At 52.7% G+C, this 15,152-nt stretch overlaps 5 protein-coding genes across 5 annotated transcripts; 2 read left to right on the top strand and 3 right to left on the bottom strand.

The window, feature by feature from the left end:
- Positions 1-1,336: 1,336 nt before the first annotated feature.
- VDAG_09735 (uncharacterized protein) lies at positions 1,337-2,470 on the bottom strand (the record flags this gene model as incomplete). Its single annotated transcript, XM_009654594.1, has 2 exons — positions 1,337-2,244; positions 2,299-2,470. The coding sequence occupies 2 exons, from the start codon at positions 2,468-2,470 to the stop codon at positions 1,337-1,339; spliced, it is 1,080 nt and encodes a 359-aa protein (XP_009652889.1).
- A 1,206-nt stretch (positions 2,471-3,676) lies between these two features.
- On the bottom strand, positions 3,677-6,064 carry VDAG_09734 (major myo-inositol transporter iolT). The gene is made up of 5 exons (XM_009654593.1): positions 6,011-6,064; positions 5,852-5,947; positions 5,153-5,799; positions 4,733-5,096; positions 3,677-4,666 (listed from the first exon to the last, which is right to left on the bottom strand). Exons 1-5 carry the CDS (start codon positions 6,031-6,033, stop codon positions 3,892-3,894), a joined length of 1,905 nt encoding a protein of 634 aa, XP_009652888.1. The 5' UTR covers positions 6,034-6,064; the 3' UTR covers positions 3,677-3,891.
- Positions 6,065-10,790: 4,726 nt separating this feature from the next.
- VDAG_09733 (xaa-Pro dipeptidase) lies at positions 10,791-12,630 on the top strand. Its single transcript, XM_009654592.1, has 4 exons — positions 10,791-11,058; positions 11,117-11,753; positions 11,806-12,284; positions 12,339-12,630. Exons 1-4 carry the CDS (start codon positions 10,892-10,894, stop codon positions 12,436-12,438), a joined length of 1,383 nt encoding a protein of 460 aa, XP_009652887.1. The 5' UTR covers positions 10,791-10,891; the 3' UTR covers positions 12,439-12,630.
- A 347-nt stretch (positions 12,631-12,977) lies between these two features.
- VDAG_09732 (ubiquitin carboxyl-terminal hydrolase) lies at positions 12,978-13,770 on the top strand (the record flags this gene model as incomplete). Its single annotated transcript, XM_009654591.1, has 2 exons — positions 12,978-13,323; positions 13,397-13,770. The coding sequence occupies 2 exons, from the start codon at positions 12,978-12,980 to the stop codon at positions 13,768-13,770; spliced, it is 720 nt and encodes a 239-aa protein (XP_009652886.1).
- A 339-nt stretch (positions 13,771-14,109) lies between these two features.
- Positions 14,110-14,826, bottom strand: VDAG_09731 (uncharacterized protein; the record flags this gene model as incomplete). Its single annotated transcript, XM_009654590.1, has 1 exon — positions 14,110-14,826. The coding sequence occupies one exon, from the start codon at positions 14,824-14,826 to the stop codon at positions 14,110-14,112; it is 717 nt and encodes a 238-aa protein (XP_009652885.1).
- Between the last annotated feature and the right edge of the window lie 326 nt (positions 14,827-15,152).

Here is a 15,152-nt window from a genome sequence, read left to right as displayed (position 1 = left end):
TGGTCGGGCACGATCGTCGACAATTGCCAATGGCTGACTGAGGGACGGGATGTGCAGGCTGCGTTGTACATGTAGCATGCGATTGAGAACTGATCACCGCAAGACCCGCTGTTTATGGGTGTGTCATTCAAGGCTGTCCCGCGCTCTCACCGACTCGCCGTGCTGACCGCGAAGTCGTTTTGTTTGGATGTTGCATATTTTGTTGAATGGCCACCCGCCAACCGGCTTTCCACTCAGGGGCCACTTTGATGACTCGCAATCGGTCAATCTGATTCAGGCCAGACAGTGCGTGTGCGACTCGTCTTCTTATTTTTCTTCTGGCGTGCTTCTAGGTCAGAGACGGCGCGAGGCGCCAAAAGTTTCGGCGTTAAAGCGGCGTATTGAGAACATTAGTCGGAAAAACTAATACGGAAAGTATTGCTAGAACCGACAGTCACCAGGGCGAAAAGAAAACTTTTCTAGGATTTGTCACGATGAAAGACAATGCCACTTGACCAGTGGGAGCTGGCAACGTCCACACAGGACTAGGTAGTGTGGGCGACTGTCCAGCTCGCCAAGCCAGTGTTGTCAAACCCCACTACCTCAGGTACCTGCTTTGGGTACCCCGCCACTGTTCGCCTCCAGCCTCTATCAATCTTCACACCTATTCTAGGTATTTTCTTGCAATTTTCTCAATGGCTATGAGAACCTATCCGCTAGTCACGTCGGAGAAGTTGCCTTCTGAATCATGTGCAGGCTCCAGCCCTTCGACTGCAGTGGACTGCATTCATTCATGAGGACTGCAGTGGACTGCATTCATTCATGAGGACAATGTTTACCAGAGCAAGACATGATTGGAGGTTTACTGAAGAAGATACCTACGGGGGGTTGGTTTGGGATTTGGAACCACGGGGCGTATGTAAGGGCTGCGAAGGGCCAGAATTTAGATGTATTCCAATCACCTACATAGGCACCTAACAAGTGACTGCGAATATTACCTGCGAGAGACCTCTACACTCTGCTCATCCCTCGCTCTGACATGCGCATGACACCTCCAAGAGTCTCATCACTACTCGAAAGACAGATGTCTAGACACACACCTAATCAACAAGGCAAGGATATCATGATACTCCTGCAGATTCAAATTTCATCTAATGAACTTTATCATTCTCCAGGTCCTTATCGCTTGTAATTACTTCTCAAAGCCTTCACCTAATGTGGAATAAACATTTCATTTTCTTTATTCCTGTGTCGGCGAGCAACCCTAGGCACAAACTTCTAGCTATGGTTTACTGTCCACTAAAATTAAACGTCCCTTAGTCACAATATCGCCCTTATCGTGATGAAATCAAAGCCCTTAACCAAGGCAGTTGATGGCGAACTCGCCAGCGGCAAAGTCGTCACTGCCCTTAACGGGAAGCCAGATCTCAGCAATGGTGCCGCTGGGGAAGAATTCGACCTCGTAAAAGTCAAAGAGAGGATGCCAGTGCACCTGTCCCGTCTGCCCGTTGTTGCAGGGCACGTCGTACTTCATCGACTCGCTGACCTCAACGCTCTCGGTCTCTTCGACCGACGAGCTGATACCGGCGGTGAACATCTTGAAAGCACCGCCAATCTCGGCGCTGACCGACGTCGTTACCGAGTATCCGTCAGTTTTGGTGTAAGTGTAACCGACGCCGGGCGACATGCGGGGACCACGGTCGTAGACCCCCGGCTGTCGAACGTTCTTGGCCGTGAAAAGGATCAGATAGTCATCGTCGTCATCGTCTCGCTTGCTCTTGGCCTTTGACTGGACGTTATCCTTGTTGTTTGTCGTTTTCTCACGGGACGGCTTGCGGTGGACGGCCCACTCCTCATATTCTTCGAGGGTGAGGTCGCCTGTCTGAAAGCCATTCTCTGAGAGACGGGGCCTCAGCTTCACCTTGCCGGGGTCCCCAGATACTTCGCCTTCGCCGTTGCTGTCCTCATCATTGGTAACCTCGAGGAAGTTCCTGAAGTCGCCGCCAATCTCCGTAACGAAGCCGCCAGCCCGGAATCTCGGGCACCTGTCGCGGATGGCGTTGTAGTCCTTCTTGAAGTAGCTGTAGATGGCTTTATCTCCAGCAGGCGCCTGATCGGTGAAGCAGTGCGTGATCCGACAGTTGCCGTCCTCCCAGAACCACCAACGGCAGGACGGCGTCGGTAAACCATCTTCGCCGTTCGTGTGGATCGTGTCGGTGCTCCAGTCCTCCTTATCACCGAACCAGTAGTCAATAGTAGACTGGCCTTGGTTGTGTCAGCACGTCCAGGTTGCCTGAACTTCTAGGAAGCATCACTTACAATCTTCCCATTCGGGGCGGAAGTCGGCATCGCAGTCGACCAGAGGCTCCGGCAAACGGTCAAACCACTCTTGCGTGTCCGGGCAGATAACACCAGGGTCGTTGCAATCAAACTGAGCGGCAACATATGTCACGCTTGTGACCGCGAGCAGGGCTGAAGTTGAGGTCTTCATGGCGGGCAATGGGCTGTTGTGGATAGAGTATTGGAAATATCCTTGTGTCGAAAAAAGTAAAGTAAAGATTCTGATGGTTTTTGATGTTGGTTATGTGATGGGGATCAAGATATTCTCAAGCTTGACTGGCATTGTCATATATATGTTCACATGGCAGTACGGAGCACACTGAGGCCGATAACTCTCGTCAGGAGGATGATTGTAATCTTGAGCGATGGGCATGAACATGACGATGCCAATGCAGAAATCCGCATCCTTCAATGGAAAGTCGTGCCACTGATGGCGGCGAGTCCGAGAACCGGTCATTCAAAGATTTTGCGAAGATCGTCATATTGGAGGGACGTTGGTAGGAGATGCTCCATAATGGTCAGCAGAGGCCTGACGGGGAACGAAGTCGTCGTCATTGTGTCTGCGAAGTATGGCATATTCGGAATTCCTGCCTTCAAGCCAAGATACTTTCGAATCATTTTACCAACACAAACGAGGCTGATGGAAGCTCGGCATGCGTGATGGAGAACGACAGGCTGCAGGCACTCAGTCCAGTCTGTCGATCTCTAAATAAGGAACATAAACAGAAATCGGGAGGTGGCGGGGAAAAGGATCTGGCCGAGAAGCGAGGGATTCGATTTGGGACCAGATCGACGAACACTGCTTGGACAAATTCAGGGTACGCGGTTCACGGTATAAATGGCGGTCGAGTGCTAGGCGGGACGATGAGAACCATGAGTACCTAGACCAGTGTGCCGACCCCACATCTGCAGCCCTGCCAAACTTGCTTACATTCAGTCCGATTGTTCGCGCGGAAGATGGATAATTATAGAACTTTTGGCACTCTTGGCCCTTGGCATGGCACCTGCCAACAGGCATCACGGGTTTCGGCTCCGCAATGAACGAGGTGCGAATCCTTCTCCGATCATGTCCTGTATCCGGGAATAGCACGCGTAACCCAGACCTGCCAACCATGCTACAGTAATCGCTGACTTGTTTATTAGCTACTGTCTCTCATACCTAATCTCCTGGCATGACTTTCCCGCTTGTGGCTTGAATGACGTTGGCCGAGCTGCTCCTTACAAGACTCGATCCGTGGCTTTGAGCAGGCATGAAAACGGTCTTCGAGAAAAGAATCCCAATAGCAACTGATTTTACTGTCGCCAGACGATCGCGACTGGTATTGAAAGGAAATGAACAACTTAACCAGAAGGCACTCGTGTAAAATCTGAAATTAAAGCATGGGTATATCACTAACTGGAAGCAGCCCCGATGCGCATTCGAATCGGTGCAATGGCCCCTCTCGAGCATCGCGAACACGACAGTCCTGCAGTCCACTACACATGATGCCTGAAAGCATTCACTTCATTATATAATTCATTCATCGAAGGTATCTGAACCTGCTTGCTCTCGTTCGACTCATATCGTTCCGCTTAGACCCTCTTCTCCGAGTCCGACACGGCGGCATCGGAGCTGTCGCTCCGAGTAGGACCAGCGACTTGGCGCTGCTCGAAGGAGTAGAGAGGCTCGAGCTTGGCGTTCTTGTTCAAGAAAATCCAACGCTTGATGAACCAGGGAATGAACTTGTTCACCTGATAGGACATGAAGCGGGAGGTGGGCAGCGCGAACACCCAGTCGAGCTCCTCGAGGGTGCGCTGTTTCGTCTCGGGAACCCAGAACAGAATCATGATGAAGGCCACCACGTTGAAGCCGGCGTAGAGCCCGAATGCGCCGACGGTCTCGAGTCTCTTGAGGAGGAAAGGGAAAGTCATGCCGAGAATGCCAGCCCAGAAGAGGCACGTGGCGACGGCAAAACCCATGCCGACTTCACGGTGGGAAAGAGGGAACACCTCTGCGGAGTAGGTGAAAGGTACAGGACCCTCTCCGGGCGAGTAGAATGCACCAAACAGGTAGACAAAGAGCGCGACGAGGGCCGTCCGTAGAGTCTCGTGCTTCTCCTTGTCGATGAGGGTGCAAAGACCGGCTGCGAGAAGTGTCCAAGTCATCTGAGGGAAGGTGAACAGAAGCAAAGACCTTCTTCCGAAGGTGTCAATGGTCCAGAATGCAGGGAAGGCGAAGAGCCAGTTGACGAGGCCGAAACCGAACGACGCAAGCAAAGCTTGCTTATCGCTTTGGCCTGCTTCCTTGAAAATCGTCGTCGAGTAGAAAGCAATGATATTAATACCGCACATTTGCTGAGCCAACATTCTAGCATGAAGCGTTAGCCGACCTGCGACTTTATCGGAGCTACCATCGTGGACTTGAGGTACTTACACTGTGAACGCAGAGAGTGTTGCGCGACGAACGCGAGGGATGGTGAACAGTTGCGTGAACCGGGTAACGTAGTTGTTACGACTGAGAATCTTGTGCTCAATAGCAAGCTGAGAGTGAATAGCGTACATGTCGCGGGCGACCTGGATCTCATTGTGGCGCAGTTGGATCATGGCCTTCCAGGCATCAGTGTAGCGTCCCTTCTTCATGTACCAACGAGGCGACTCGGGGCAGAAGTAGATAAGACACAAGAGAGGCACAGCTGGAATAAAGGGAGCACCAAGCATGAGACGCCAGTTGTGTTCGTGGTTGAAGAGGGCCAAATTGACAGCAGTACCCAACATGATGCCAAATGCTGTCCACATTTCTGTGCAGGACATGTTAGCTCTGGCACGGGGTGTCGATGCTGAGGAAAATACTAACGCCAAGACATGACAAGAGCACCTCGAATAGACGCCGGTGCGTTCTCGGCGGCGTAGATTGGGACAGTGGAGGCCTTAACGCCCATGCCGATTCCCATAAGGAGACGGTTGATGAGCTGCTGCTGCCAGTTGTGAGAAAATGCCGAGCCGATGAGGGGCCAGATGCAGAAGTGAGCTGAGAACCAGATAACACCTCTGCGGCCAAAGTAGTGGTTGAGGGGGTCAGATAGCCAGCATCCACAGAGAGCGCTGCCGAAGTATGGGCCGGCGTTCAGAAGACCAAGGATGAGCTGGTCACCGACGCCTTCGCCGTCAATACCGTAGTACTTGGGCAAGAAGATGTTGGCTCCGTTGACACCAGTTTGGTCCCAGCCCTGGACAGCCGCACCGATGGAGCAAGTAGCAATAGTCAGGAACAGCTTAATAGGCATGCGCCATTTGTGAGTGGTCTCCCTTTCAATCACAAGAACCTCTGCTTCGTCGAGGCGCTCGGATCCGGTGATATCTCGGTAGCCCGCAGGATTTTGCGCAACTAGAGCACCTTTACGGAAGACAGCCGTGTGTTCAGAGAGGCCCTTTTCCTGGCAAAATGTTTCCACATCTCGCATCAGCTGGTTGTATGGAATGCCTTCGAGGGGGTTGATGATCCTAAGCGGAGTGTCAGCTCAATATTCGCCATGCATATGCTTGTGAAGCTCACCTGGCCTCGAGGTTTCTGCTCAGAGCACCAGAATCGTTTTGCGGTTCAACATTGCCCTTCTCGATATTCTCATCGTGGGCCGTAGAGGTCTTGCGACTGTGATATGGTCAGCATGACATGAGACTCTTGTGTATGATGTCGACTGGATGGGTGACATACGGATCCTGGGTTGGTTCTGCCATCGTAATGTGTTGTTGACCAATGTGACATAACAAGACTAATCTACATCACTCGGCAGGAACCTTTACCCCAGCAGCGAAGGGGTTCTTCTCCTCCTTATATAACCAGCGGGCCATGCGACGCTGTGCCAGGCAAGGGTCCCGACAGACTGGCCGATCCTGTGCTTGGACAGGCATGGTGTATACGGTGGTTAGAGCTGATGGCCCCGTCGCTGCGTGGAGGGGGTGGGACCCCGCTCGCCACGAGCTGCAAATCCCACACACCGACGGTACAAGACACGAGAAACCCCTGGGATCGACATGGGACATTGGAGGTTGCGGCGGATGGTGCCACACGGGCCCCCCGTTAACGGTGGTGTGAGCTCCGCCATCACCGTCTTCATCTACACCTATCAGATTCAATGTCTTGTAGGGTAAGACCCGCACTCAGCAGCTTGGTCCCGCATGAAGCTGAGGGTAGTCATCGTCCTACACAGCGTTTGGAAGGCCGTGGCCATTGTTTAAGGATTTCGTTGTCACCCAGCATGGTGCAGCGCGGAGCAGGATGGAGAGTACCATGTAGAATCAGGGCATCCCACCGTGGGGCGCGCAGCAGAGGATGACCTGGTAACGCCTTACCTACTGGCGGGCGAACATGTAATCGCAAGGCAAGCAGATGTACGACCCGCTTTACCCCTTCACCCTTGTCTTCGAGCTTCGAAAGCAACATGACAGCTTCCTTGGCCCGTATCACGGTCCCGAGCTCTGGGCGCTGTGCCCCGGTGCTGCGAGCGGCCAGCTGCGCGCCGTCTCCGATGCAAACATGTATGATTTTTCCACGGTCTCACTTAAGCAAATGTCACCTGCTCCCTCGAAGTCTCACTTAAGCTTGTGAAGACGCCAAGGCCAGCCAACCTTGCGATGTCAGGCTCGCTCTGTGTCCTGTTCCAGATGAACAGTTCCCTTACCGCACACTAGAGCTAGGCGTTTGAAAAAACAACATCTCCCCCATCATGCACCACAGCCGCCATGTCTCAGCCCATCTTTTTCGATGTACGGGCTTGATGTCGAAGTGGATCACCCTTAGCCAAGAACTCAATGATTCGATCAACAAAACTAGGCGTCTCCGTAGAGACAAGATGGGTCAGCCACAGAGTCATACACGCGGGGGTTGGGCTGGTCAACGGGCTGCAAGAGGGGCCAGGGTACATGTAGCACTACAGTATTCGTAGGCCGGAGGCAGGGGCACAGGGGTTGAGCGACCAGAATCGCAGCGAGGCGCGCGACAAGCTTGATCAACACGTACAATGGTGCCACTAGTTCAACGATGGAGGCTTTGCATGAGCTTGAATAAACACCCTGTGTACCTAGCTCTGGACGACAACCACCTCACTCGAGCTGAGGGGTCGCTCTGATTGGGAAAAGGATCCAGAACCCAGCGCGTACAAATCCAATCGATCACCATCTGCAAGGGAAAAGTTGAAGTGACCAGGACCTACGTCATGATGGCCTGCCAGGCTGATACGCCTGTCTGCGTGGGTGGGTGGGTGCCCCATCGCGGCAACTTGACGGCAGGAAAGTTGCAGTGACAGTGCGCATCCTAAGCCGCGAGGGCAGAACAGTAAGTTACAGCCACCCAGGAACACTCTCTTGCAATCGGCCCGACCTCTTGACAAAGTGCCGAGCCAGCAGCTCCAGCTTTTGTGCATAAGCGTAAGGTTGCGGGCGGGCGGGCATGCGGGGAAACGGATGCAGCTTGAGCATATGAAGGCTGGCGTCCCAGGCTCCCTCAGAGGTTAGCCACCTGGCATTGGATGCTTTCAGGGACGGTAATGTGGGCTAGACGGTTGGTGTTGGTGGACGATCACACGAGAGCGTGACGCTATACCTCCCAGGCTGATCGTGCGAACCAACGAGCGCTGGAATTCTCGCATGTTTCTCTCAACAGGGTGTACTTGGTACATGTCAGATCCTCCAACTGTCATGACTACCGGCGCACGCTCAGTCTACCGTTTGCGCACGACTCCAGTTGTCTCGTGGCTATCGCGCGTTTGTGGACAACCCACGTTGCGAACATGCCTTGTCTGTCAGCTGTTCCGGTAATTGCAGCGCGTGACGGATACCCCATCTCTCTGGCGGACAGATGAGGCACAAGAGGGGAAAGAATGCAAGAGGAAACACCAAGCTGTGTCATGAACGGTGATGCAGCGTTCTGAACGTATCTCGCCTGTCGGAGTTTTTTTTTGCGCCTACTTATCCTGTTTCGAACCCCATGGCCAGAGCCCTGGCGATGACGAAGGGAGAAAGGATCTGTGGCTTTCTACACCCTGGCAAGCTTGAAAAATCCCCCCATTAGCGCAGTCTGCGATCGCAGAGGGCCTGGCGGAGATCTGCCACCCGCTGTAGTACAAACGCCACCAGGCCAGAATCTCCCTGTGGTATTCCCCAAGATAACGCCATCGTTTGGGGTAGGACAAAGGCTGCAGCAAGGGGTTACTCTGCCGCATCTGGAGCAGTCTGGCCATGACGAGCCGGCACGTCGAAGTCAAGAAACAACCCGATTCTTACGAGTCGAGTCGTGCCAGGCAGCAGACTAACAACAAGGCAGTAACGGAGTTTCACAGGAAAGAGTTTGAACACCCACAACTCTTGAGTTGGGGCCTCGACGGTCCCCATGGGGAGGGGATGGTGGCTGGGGATTGCGATGACCAAACGACGAGCGAGTACATGTACAGGGAACACGGGACCCAGTTGGTCCCGCAACTTGTCTATTGCAATCTCCTAATCCTCTAGTAATGGAGTCGCAATCGGTTTGGACCACTGTCGATGCTCCCTATGCTCCAGTGTGAAGCCAAGCATCATGGGTGCAGCTCCGCATCGGCCAATGCCGGTCTCCTACTGGTCTGATCGGTCACGAACACCTTTCCCGCCTGCCAAGTTTTGAGGTTTTGCTGTGGGTCCTCGATCATCTTCACCACGTCCCTGTGTTACGTCGGTTTGCATCTGCTGCAGTTCCGATTCCCCGGCTTACCTGCAGCCACTTGATGTCTAGCTCTCAGCCAATATTTCTCGAGCGCCGGCAGCAGTACTTGGTGGTCTGCGGCAGTCAGCTAGCTCGCCCGTCAGAAGAAAAGCCCAAACATGTTTGCATCCAGCTTTCGAGATCCAAGGTAGTGCTACCAGGCGGTAGGTAGGCCGCGGGAACGCCTGGGCAAGTCAGGGTGCACGGAAATATGTCTGCCGTTGGCACAGGATGCAACCTAGCCCTGCGTGATACGCGCTGCTCAAGTGGATCATGCCACTTTAACGCTTGCGCCCAGTATCTTGGCCTCAATCCCGCATCGCATCTAGCAGAGCAAAGCTGTACCTCGGTCCTCATTCATCCGTAGACAAGGGTAGCGAAGGGAGGCATGCTATTACAGTGTTCATCCGTCCAACTTGATAACCTGGCTCGGTTGACGGGATGAGAAAGCGCAGACGACGGAACCGTACACACCAGGCCCTTGGTATTCAGGATCAACGTTCCGCGCCACGCCACTGACTGCGAAAAAAAAAACATACTTGTGTCGAGAATGGTTCAGTAGCCAGGCAACCACAATCAACAGCGATGCGCATGACGATTCCGAATGCAAAGTCCCCCGTGAACGTCAAATCAACACGTCACGGCGTCAGCGAACTACAAGCAGGCTGTGGGATTCTGATGGCTCATCTACTTATTTCAATCTCCATGCACATACTACATGCATGCGACACCCGAACAAGTGATTTGCAGCCGTGATGGAGGGCATCGCCACATCCAGAATATGCAGTCACGCATAAGTGTGCCTCTGATGCCGGAAGTGTACATCTCCAGGATCCAGAATGCCCCAACATGATGGTCACCGTGATAAACGCTGCATGTGTAGGCGTTGTGCACTGGAGGTGGCCCGAAACCTTGACGGGCAGCTATGACCCAGATAGGCGTCACACGGCAGGCTTGAATCGAGGGTCTCCTAAAGTATCAATAGAAAGCCCACGACGGCCGTGCTTGACAATCGACCAAATGCTTCTAGATGCTGAGAAGACCAAGACTGTTGGGTTATGCGCACCAAACACGAGCGACGCGCTCCAGGCGGTCGGCGTTTAATTCGAATCTTCCAACAACCGCCAGCATCCTAAGATTGCCTCCGTCATGACTCGCATTTCACAAGCTTACATGTAGCAAGCAAAGAAGCGTATGCTCATGCACATAGATGGTAAACATTATCATCCACCATGTGTTCAGCTAGTAGCTACATAGCTCATTCCTACCCGTATGTAAGGAAATGTACTCGGAGATGACAGTGCCTGGTCAGGCCGTTCTCATCCAAGAAGAGATAACAATAGGTACGCACGTAACGTTCCATCGTTGCAGCCGTGGAAACTGGGTGACGAACGACGGGAAGACGATAGGTAAATCACATGCCTACGCTTATGTAACGCCAGCTGGGAGAAATCATGATCACATGACATCATCAAGGAACGACAAGGCTGGCATCGGCTTACGCTGACTGATCCAACGCACTCCATTTCCCATAACTTTTACGCACTGCATTCTGCTTGGAGGACGACTTCACGAAGCTGATTCGCTGTTGCCCCGCCTCTACCCCTCTACGACCCCTCTGCCCCTCCATTGCGTAGTGCCTTATAGCAAGCTTCCTAAATGATTCCACGGCGGTTCCAGCAGTCCACTTGTCGTCCGAGGCTCGCTGTTATCTCTGCTTCACCTTTACGGACTCGGATCAGCCATCCGATCGCACTTCACTGTGTCTCAATCTCGAAACCTAGACCACCCTCGGTGCGGGCACCCTTCTCGACCACAACACAGCGGTGCCAGTTTACACCATCGATAAGGACTGCCAATATGTCGGACTACGAAACCATCCTCAAGGGCAAGTACCCTGCCAAAGACCACGCGAAGCGTGTTGCGGACTACATCCGTTCCAAGGTCCCTAGTGCCAATGGCATTCTCTACCTCGAAGGCCGACACACAAAGTTGGAGGAGGACAGCGACCATCCGGAACCCTTCAGGTATGCATGTTCACGCACTTGATTCTCCGTCCAACACGGTTGCTGAGTAGGATATCAGGCAGCGCCGTTACTTCTTCTACCTTACCGGCTGTATCCTAGCCGACTGCCACTATATCTTCGACCTAAAGACCTCGCAATCGACACTCTTCATCCCTCCCGTCGACCCTGAAGATGTCATCTGGTCCGGCATGCCCATGACCGCGGAGGAAGCCAAAGAGAAGTACGACATCGACAATGTATTATACACCAACGATGTCAACGCAGAGCTCGCGAGGCTGGGGAAAGGCTCGGGTTCAACTGCCTTTGCCATCGCCAACCAGGTTCTGGACACTGTGAGCTTCATCGGATTCGAACACAAGAACTTTGATGTGCTCAAAGGAGCCATCGAGGAATGCAGGGTGGTCAAGGATGATTACGAGGTCGCCCTGACGAGGAAAGCCAACGTCATCTCTACTACGGCTCATCACGCCGTGATGAAGGCCGTCAACAAGGCCAAGAATGAGCAGGAACTTGAGGCGATTTTCCTGGAGAGATGTTTCGCCCATGGAGCCAAGAACCAGGCCTACCATGCCATTCATGCCGCCGGTCGCGCTGCAGCCACTCTTCACTACGTCCACAACAGTGCGCCCCTTGAGGGCAAACTGAACGTTCTGCTTGATGGTGGTGCCGAATGGGACTGCTATGCCTCGGACATTGTGAGGACTGTATATGCGTAACTGCCGAATGTCGAACTAACTACCGTCACAGACTCGCACCTTCCCCATCTCTGGTAAATTCTCCAAAGAGTCACGCGCCATATACGACATTGTTTTAAAGATGCAGCTCGAGTCCATCAAGGTGCTCAAGGAGGGTATCCTTTGGGACGACGTCCATGAACTGGCCCATAAGATCGCGATTGAGGGTCTGCTAGATCTGGGTATTCTCAAGGGTGAAGTGGATGAGATCCTCAAGGCGCGCACCAGTGTGGCCTTCTTCCCCCATGGCCTAGGACATTACCTCGGCATGGACACCCACGACGTCGGCGGAACTCCCAACTACGCTGACTCGGATCCCATGTTCCGGTATCTTCGTAAGAGGGGCACCTTGCCAGCTGGCAGTCTCGTCACTGTCGAGCCGGGCATCTACTTCTGCAGCTTCATCATTGAGCCCTACCTGAAGGACCCTACCCATTCCAAGTACATTGATACCGACGTACTCGATAAGTACTGGGACGTTGGTGGTGTGAGGTAAGCGTTGACATGCTGTCTCGTCTGATCCAATATGCTAACGCGCTCCTGAAGAATTGAGGACAATCTCCTCATCACCAAGACTGGCAGTGAAAACCTGACGCCAACGATCAAAGACCCAGAGGAAATTGAAAAGTTTGTTGGCTCGAGTTAGTCTAAGACGTATACCCATGACTTTTTGTCATCGACGTGGAATGCCTCGTAAAGGCCCTCCTGCAATTGAACATAGGTGACACATGCTTGCTCGGGCGGATTAAGACATCATTTTGTCCCTTGGCTTGGCTGGCATCTACGTGTAAATGAAGAGACTGCGTAGGGTCCAATACAATCGGTGAATACACCCTCACCTGCTTCTTTAATTGATATGTGAGACGTAGGTAGCAAGCCGTGGCGCTCGTCGCAAAGGCAGCGGCCACCGTCCCAGAATGACTGGAACGGACGGGAAGACCTGGAGCGGAGGCGGGAACGCTGACTGAGCCACCTGCCTGCCCATCGCCTGAATTTCTCCCACTGCAAACGCACTGCAGACGCCCAATACCTCTGAAAGCCTTGGACAGTCTCGTCATCATCTGAACTCGCAAGTCCTCCAGTCTGATGATCCATCTTAGCATTGGCATTAACATAGCTGGTCGCGGCCTGTCCAAATCTTACCTTGACCCCCCATCCCTGTTTTCCTCACCAGTGCCAACTGCAATGGCCCCCAAGTATTTCATCCCACTCGAGTCGAATCCAGACGTCTTCAATGCACTCATAACCTGCCTTGGGGTCTCACCGAATTTGCGTTTCCAGGATGTCTGGACGCTTGAAGACACGAACGAGTTGCTCTCTATTCCCGTGCTAGCCCTTGTGCTTGTGTTTCCCACGACGCCAGCGTACGATGCCCGGGCGCAGACCGACGATGCCGATGCCGACGACTGGATGGTGACGCACCAAGAGGATGACGAAGATGCTTTGTGGTTCAAGCAGACAATCCATAACGCGTGTGGGTTGTATGCGATTTTGCATGCGCTCGCCAACGGCCGTGCGAAAGATTTCATCCGTCAGTTTTTACCTCATCGATGGTTTCTCATTCATTTTCAACATGCGTCGCGTAATCACTGACTCTCCTATAGAGCCTGGCTCGGTGCTCGATACACTTTTCTCTATCACTGCTCCTATGAATCCTGCGCAGGCCGCCATGGTCCTCGAGACATCTAAAGAACTCGAGGCCGCATATGACAGCGTCGCCAAGCAGGGAAGCACCGTAGCGCCGCCTGCAGAAGACGAAGTCAATCATCACTACATATGCTTCGTCAAGTCACCCGACACGGGGCACCTATTCGAACTTGACGGCGACCGGAAGGGCCCTGTTGACAGAGGTGTCATCGATGAGGACCAGCGTGTTGATCTGGGACCCAAGTCACTGGAACTCGTTAGAGAGTACATCAAGATGGGTGAGGGTGATGCCAACTTTTCCTTGATGGCCTTGGTCGAGAATACAAGCTAGACGGCTTTTGTACGTTGCCTCTCGACAGTTTCACATCGCCACACCATGTTCACAATCAATACTCTTGTACTCAGTGATTTTTGACATGGATTGCTATGAGGGCCAGCGACATAGAAGAACTGTTCCCTCCCCATGCCTGTGGTTCCTCTGACGTGAGTAGACTGCGATCCCAGACAATCAGCATCGCTCGCCATTCCTAAGGCATAGACAACACTTGGCAATACCGTCCATACTTATCCCCTCGCCTCCCAAGACCATCAATAACAGATCTTCAATAAAGTCCAATGTGAAGGCCGAAAGCCGTAGGATTCGGGTCGAGAGCCCAGGAAGCGTGATGGATCAAATGTCAGTCGCATCAGTGCCAGAGCACGAACCAGTAATGTCTTGACCAAGGTTTTGGCCATTAACCACTGCATTGATTGCAGTCTGGTCGTCGAAGATAGACTGACAATCGGAATCGAAATTGTCAGATTCCAAGCCTGTGCTCTGATAGTCAACTTCGAAGGCACCGAGAGAAGATTTCTCCATGACTTCATCATTGCCATCGTCGCCAGGATCCTCGTTCTCAGTCGAGGCCCGCACAGGGACAGGACTTGTGACAGAAAACCCCCGTTCGGATGACTTGAGAGGACGGAGAGTCTCCTGGCGTTGAGGAATAGGAATGGACAGCTTGGTACTCGAAAAAGAATATGATGCTTTCTTAAGTTTTGCGTCGAGTCGCTGAATGCACGGGCGCTCATGAGTCTCCTCATACGGCAGTGTTTTTGATTTCAGACGTGATAAACCTTTCTCCTGGGCAGTCTTAGTGGTGGTAGTGAAAAAACGGCTATGCTTTACAGTGGACTTGATCCACGGGTTTGTTGAGTTAGGTTGTTCCTCGAAATAAGAAGTCCTGTGTTGACGACGAGTGATGTGCGTCCCAACGAGGACTGCCCAAGGGCTGTCCATGCAGGCTATAAGACTGAGATTGTACCCGCCCTCAGGAAGACAGAAAGGGCTTTGAAATGTATCTGCAGTGTGCAGTGTATTCTGCTGCTGAATCGTGGCTTGGGCCATGATGTATTATGTCTTGGTAGTGAAGATATGCCTTCAAGTGTACAAAATAGGAGGTGCTTTCGTGCCCGAAAGTTCACTGTTGGACTGATGCTGCTTTGGACTGTCCAGTTGTGATGTCAATGTGTTGCGTACCATGGAACAAAAGGTCTGGGAGAGCAGGTGGCTCTTCTTATATGATTTCTGGTTAGCCATCTCCGATCCCAGCCCATGGTAAACAAACCTACTCCAGATCTCGAAAGTCAAACTGACATACCCTTGTGGGCTCAATGAATCACAATGACTTTGGGTTTCTCATAGTACCTGTTTGCTTCCAGTGCTATTATGGG

The sequence above is a fragment of the Verticillium dahliae genome, genomic scaffold (genome assembly GCF_000150675.1).
Source record: "Verticillium dahliae VdLs.17 supercont1.27 genomic scaffold, whole genome shotgun sequence".
In the NCBI taxonomy this organism is placed as follows: Eukaryota; Fungi; Ascomycota; class Sordariomycetes; order Glomerellales; family Plectosphaerellaceae; genus Verticillium; species Verticillium dahliae.
This window is presented reverse-complemented; position numbering and strand designations above follow the sequence as displayed.

Bases quoted from the DNA above. Each gene is read 5' to 3' on its own strand.
- VDAG_09734 (XM_009654593.1), bottom strand. From the start codon at position 6,033: ATGGCAGAACCAACCCAGGATCC. The intron at 5,948-6,010 runs GTATGTCACCCA...ACCATATCACAG, and splicing joins GCAGAACCAACCCAGGATCC to TCGCAAGACCTCTACGGCCC. The intron at 5,097-5,152 runs GTTAGTATTTTC...TGTCCTGCACAG, and splicing joins TGCTCTTGTCATGTCTTGGC to AAATGTGGACAGCATTTGGC.
- VDAG_09733 (XM_009654592.1), top strand. From the start codon at position 10,892: ATGTCGGACTACGAAACCATCCTCAAGGGCAAGTACCCTGCCAAAGAC. The intron at 11,754-11,805 runs GTGAGGACTGTA...CTACCGTCACAG, and splicing joins ACTGCTATGCCTCGGACATT to ACTCGCACCTTCCCCATCTC. The intron at 12,285-12,338 runs GTAAGCGTTGAC...GCGCTCCTGAAG, and splicing joins TGGGACGTTGGTGGTGTGAG to AATTGAGGACAATCTCCTCA.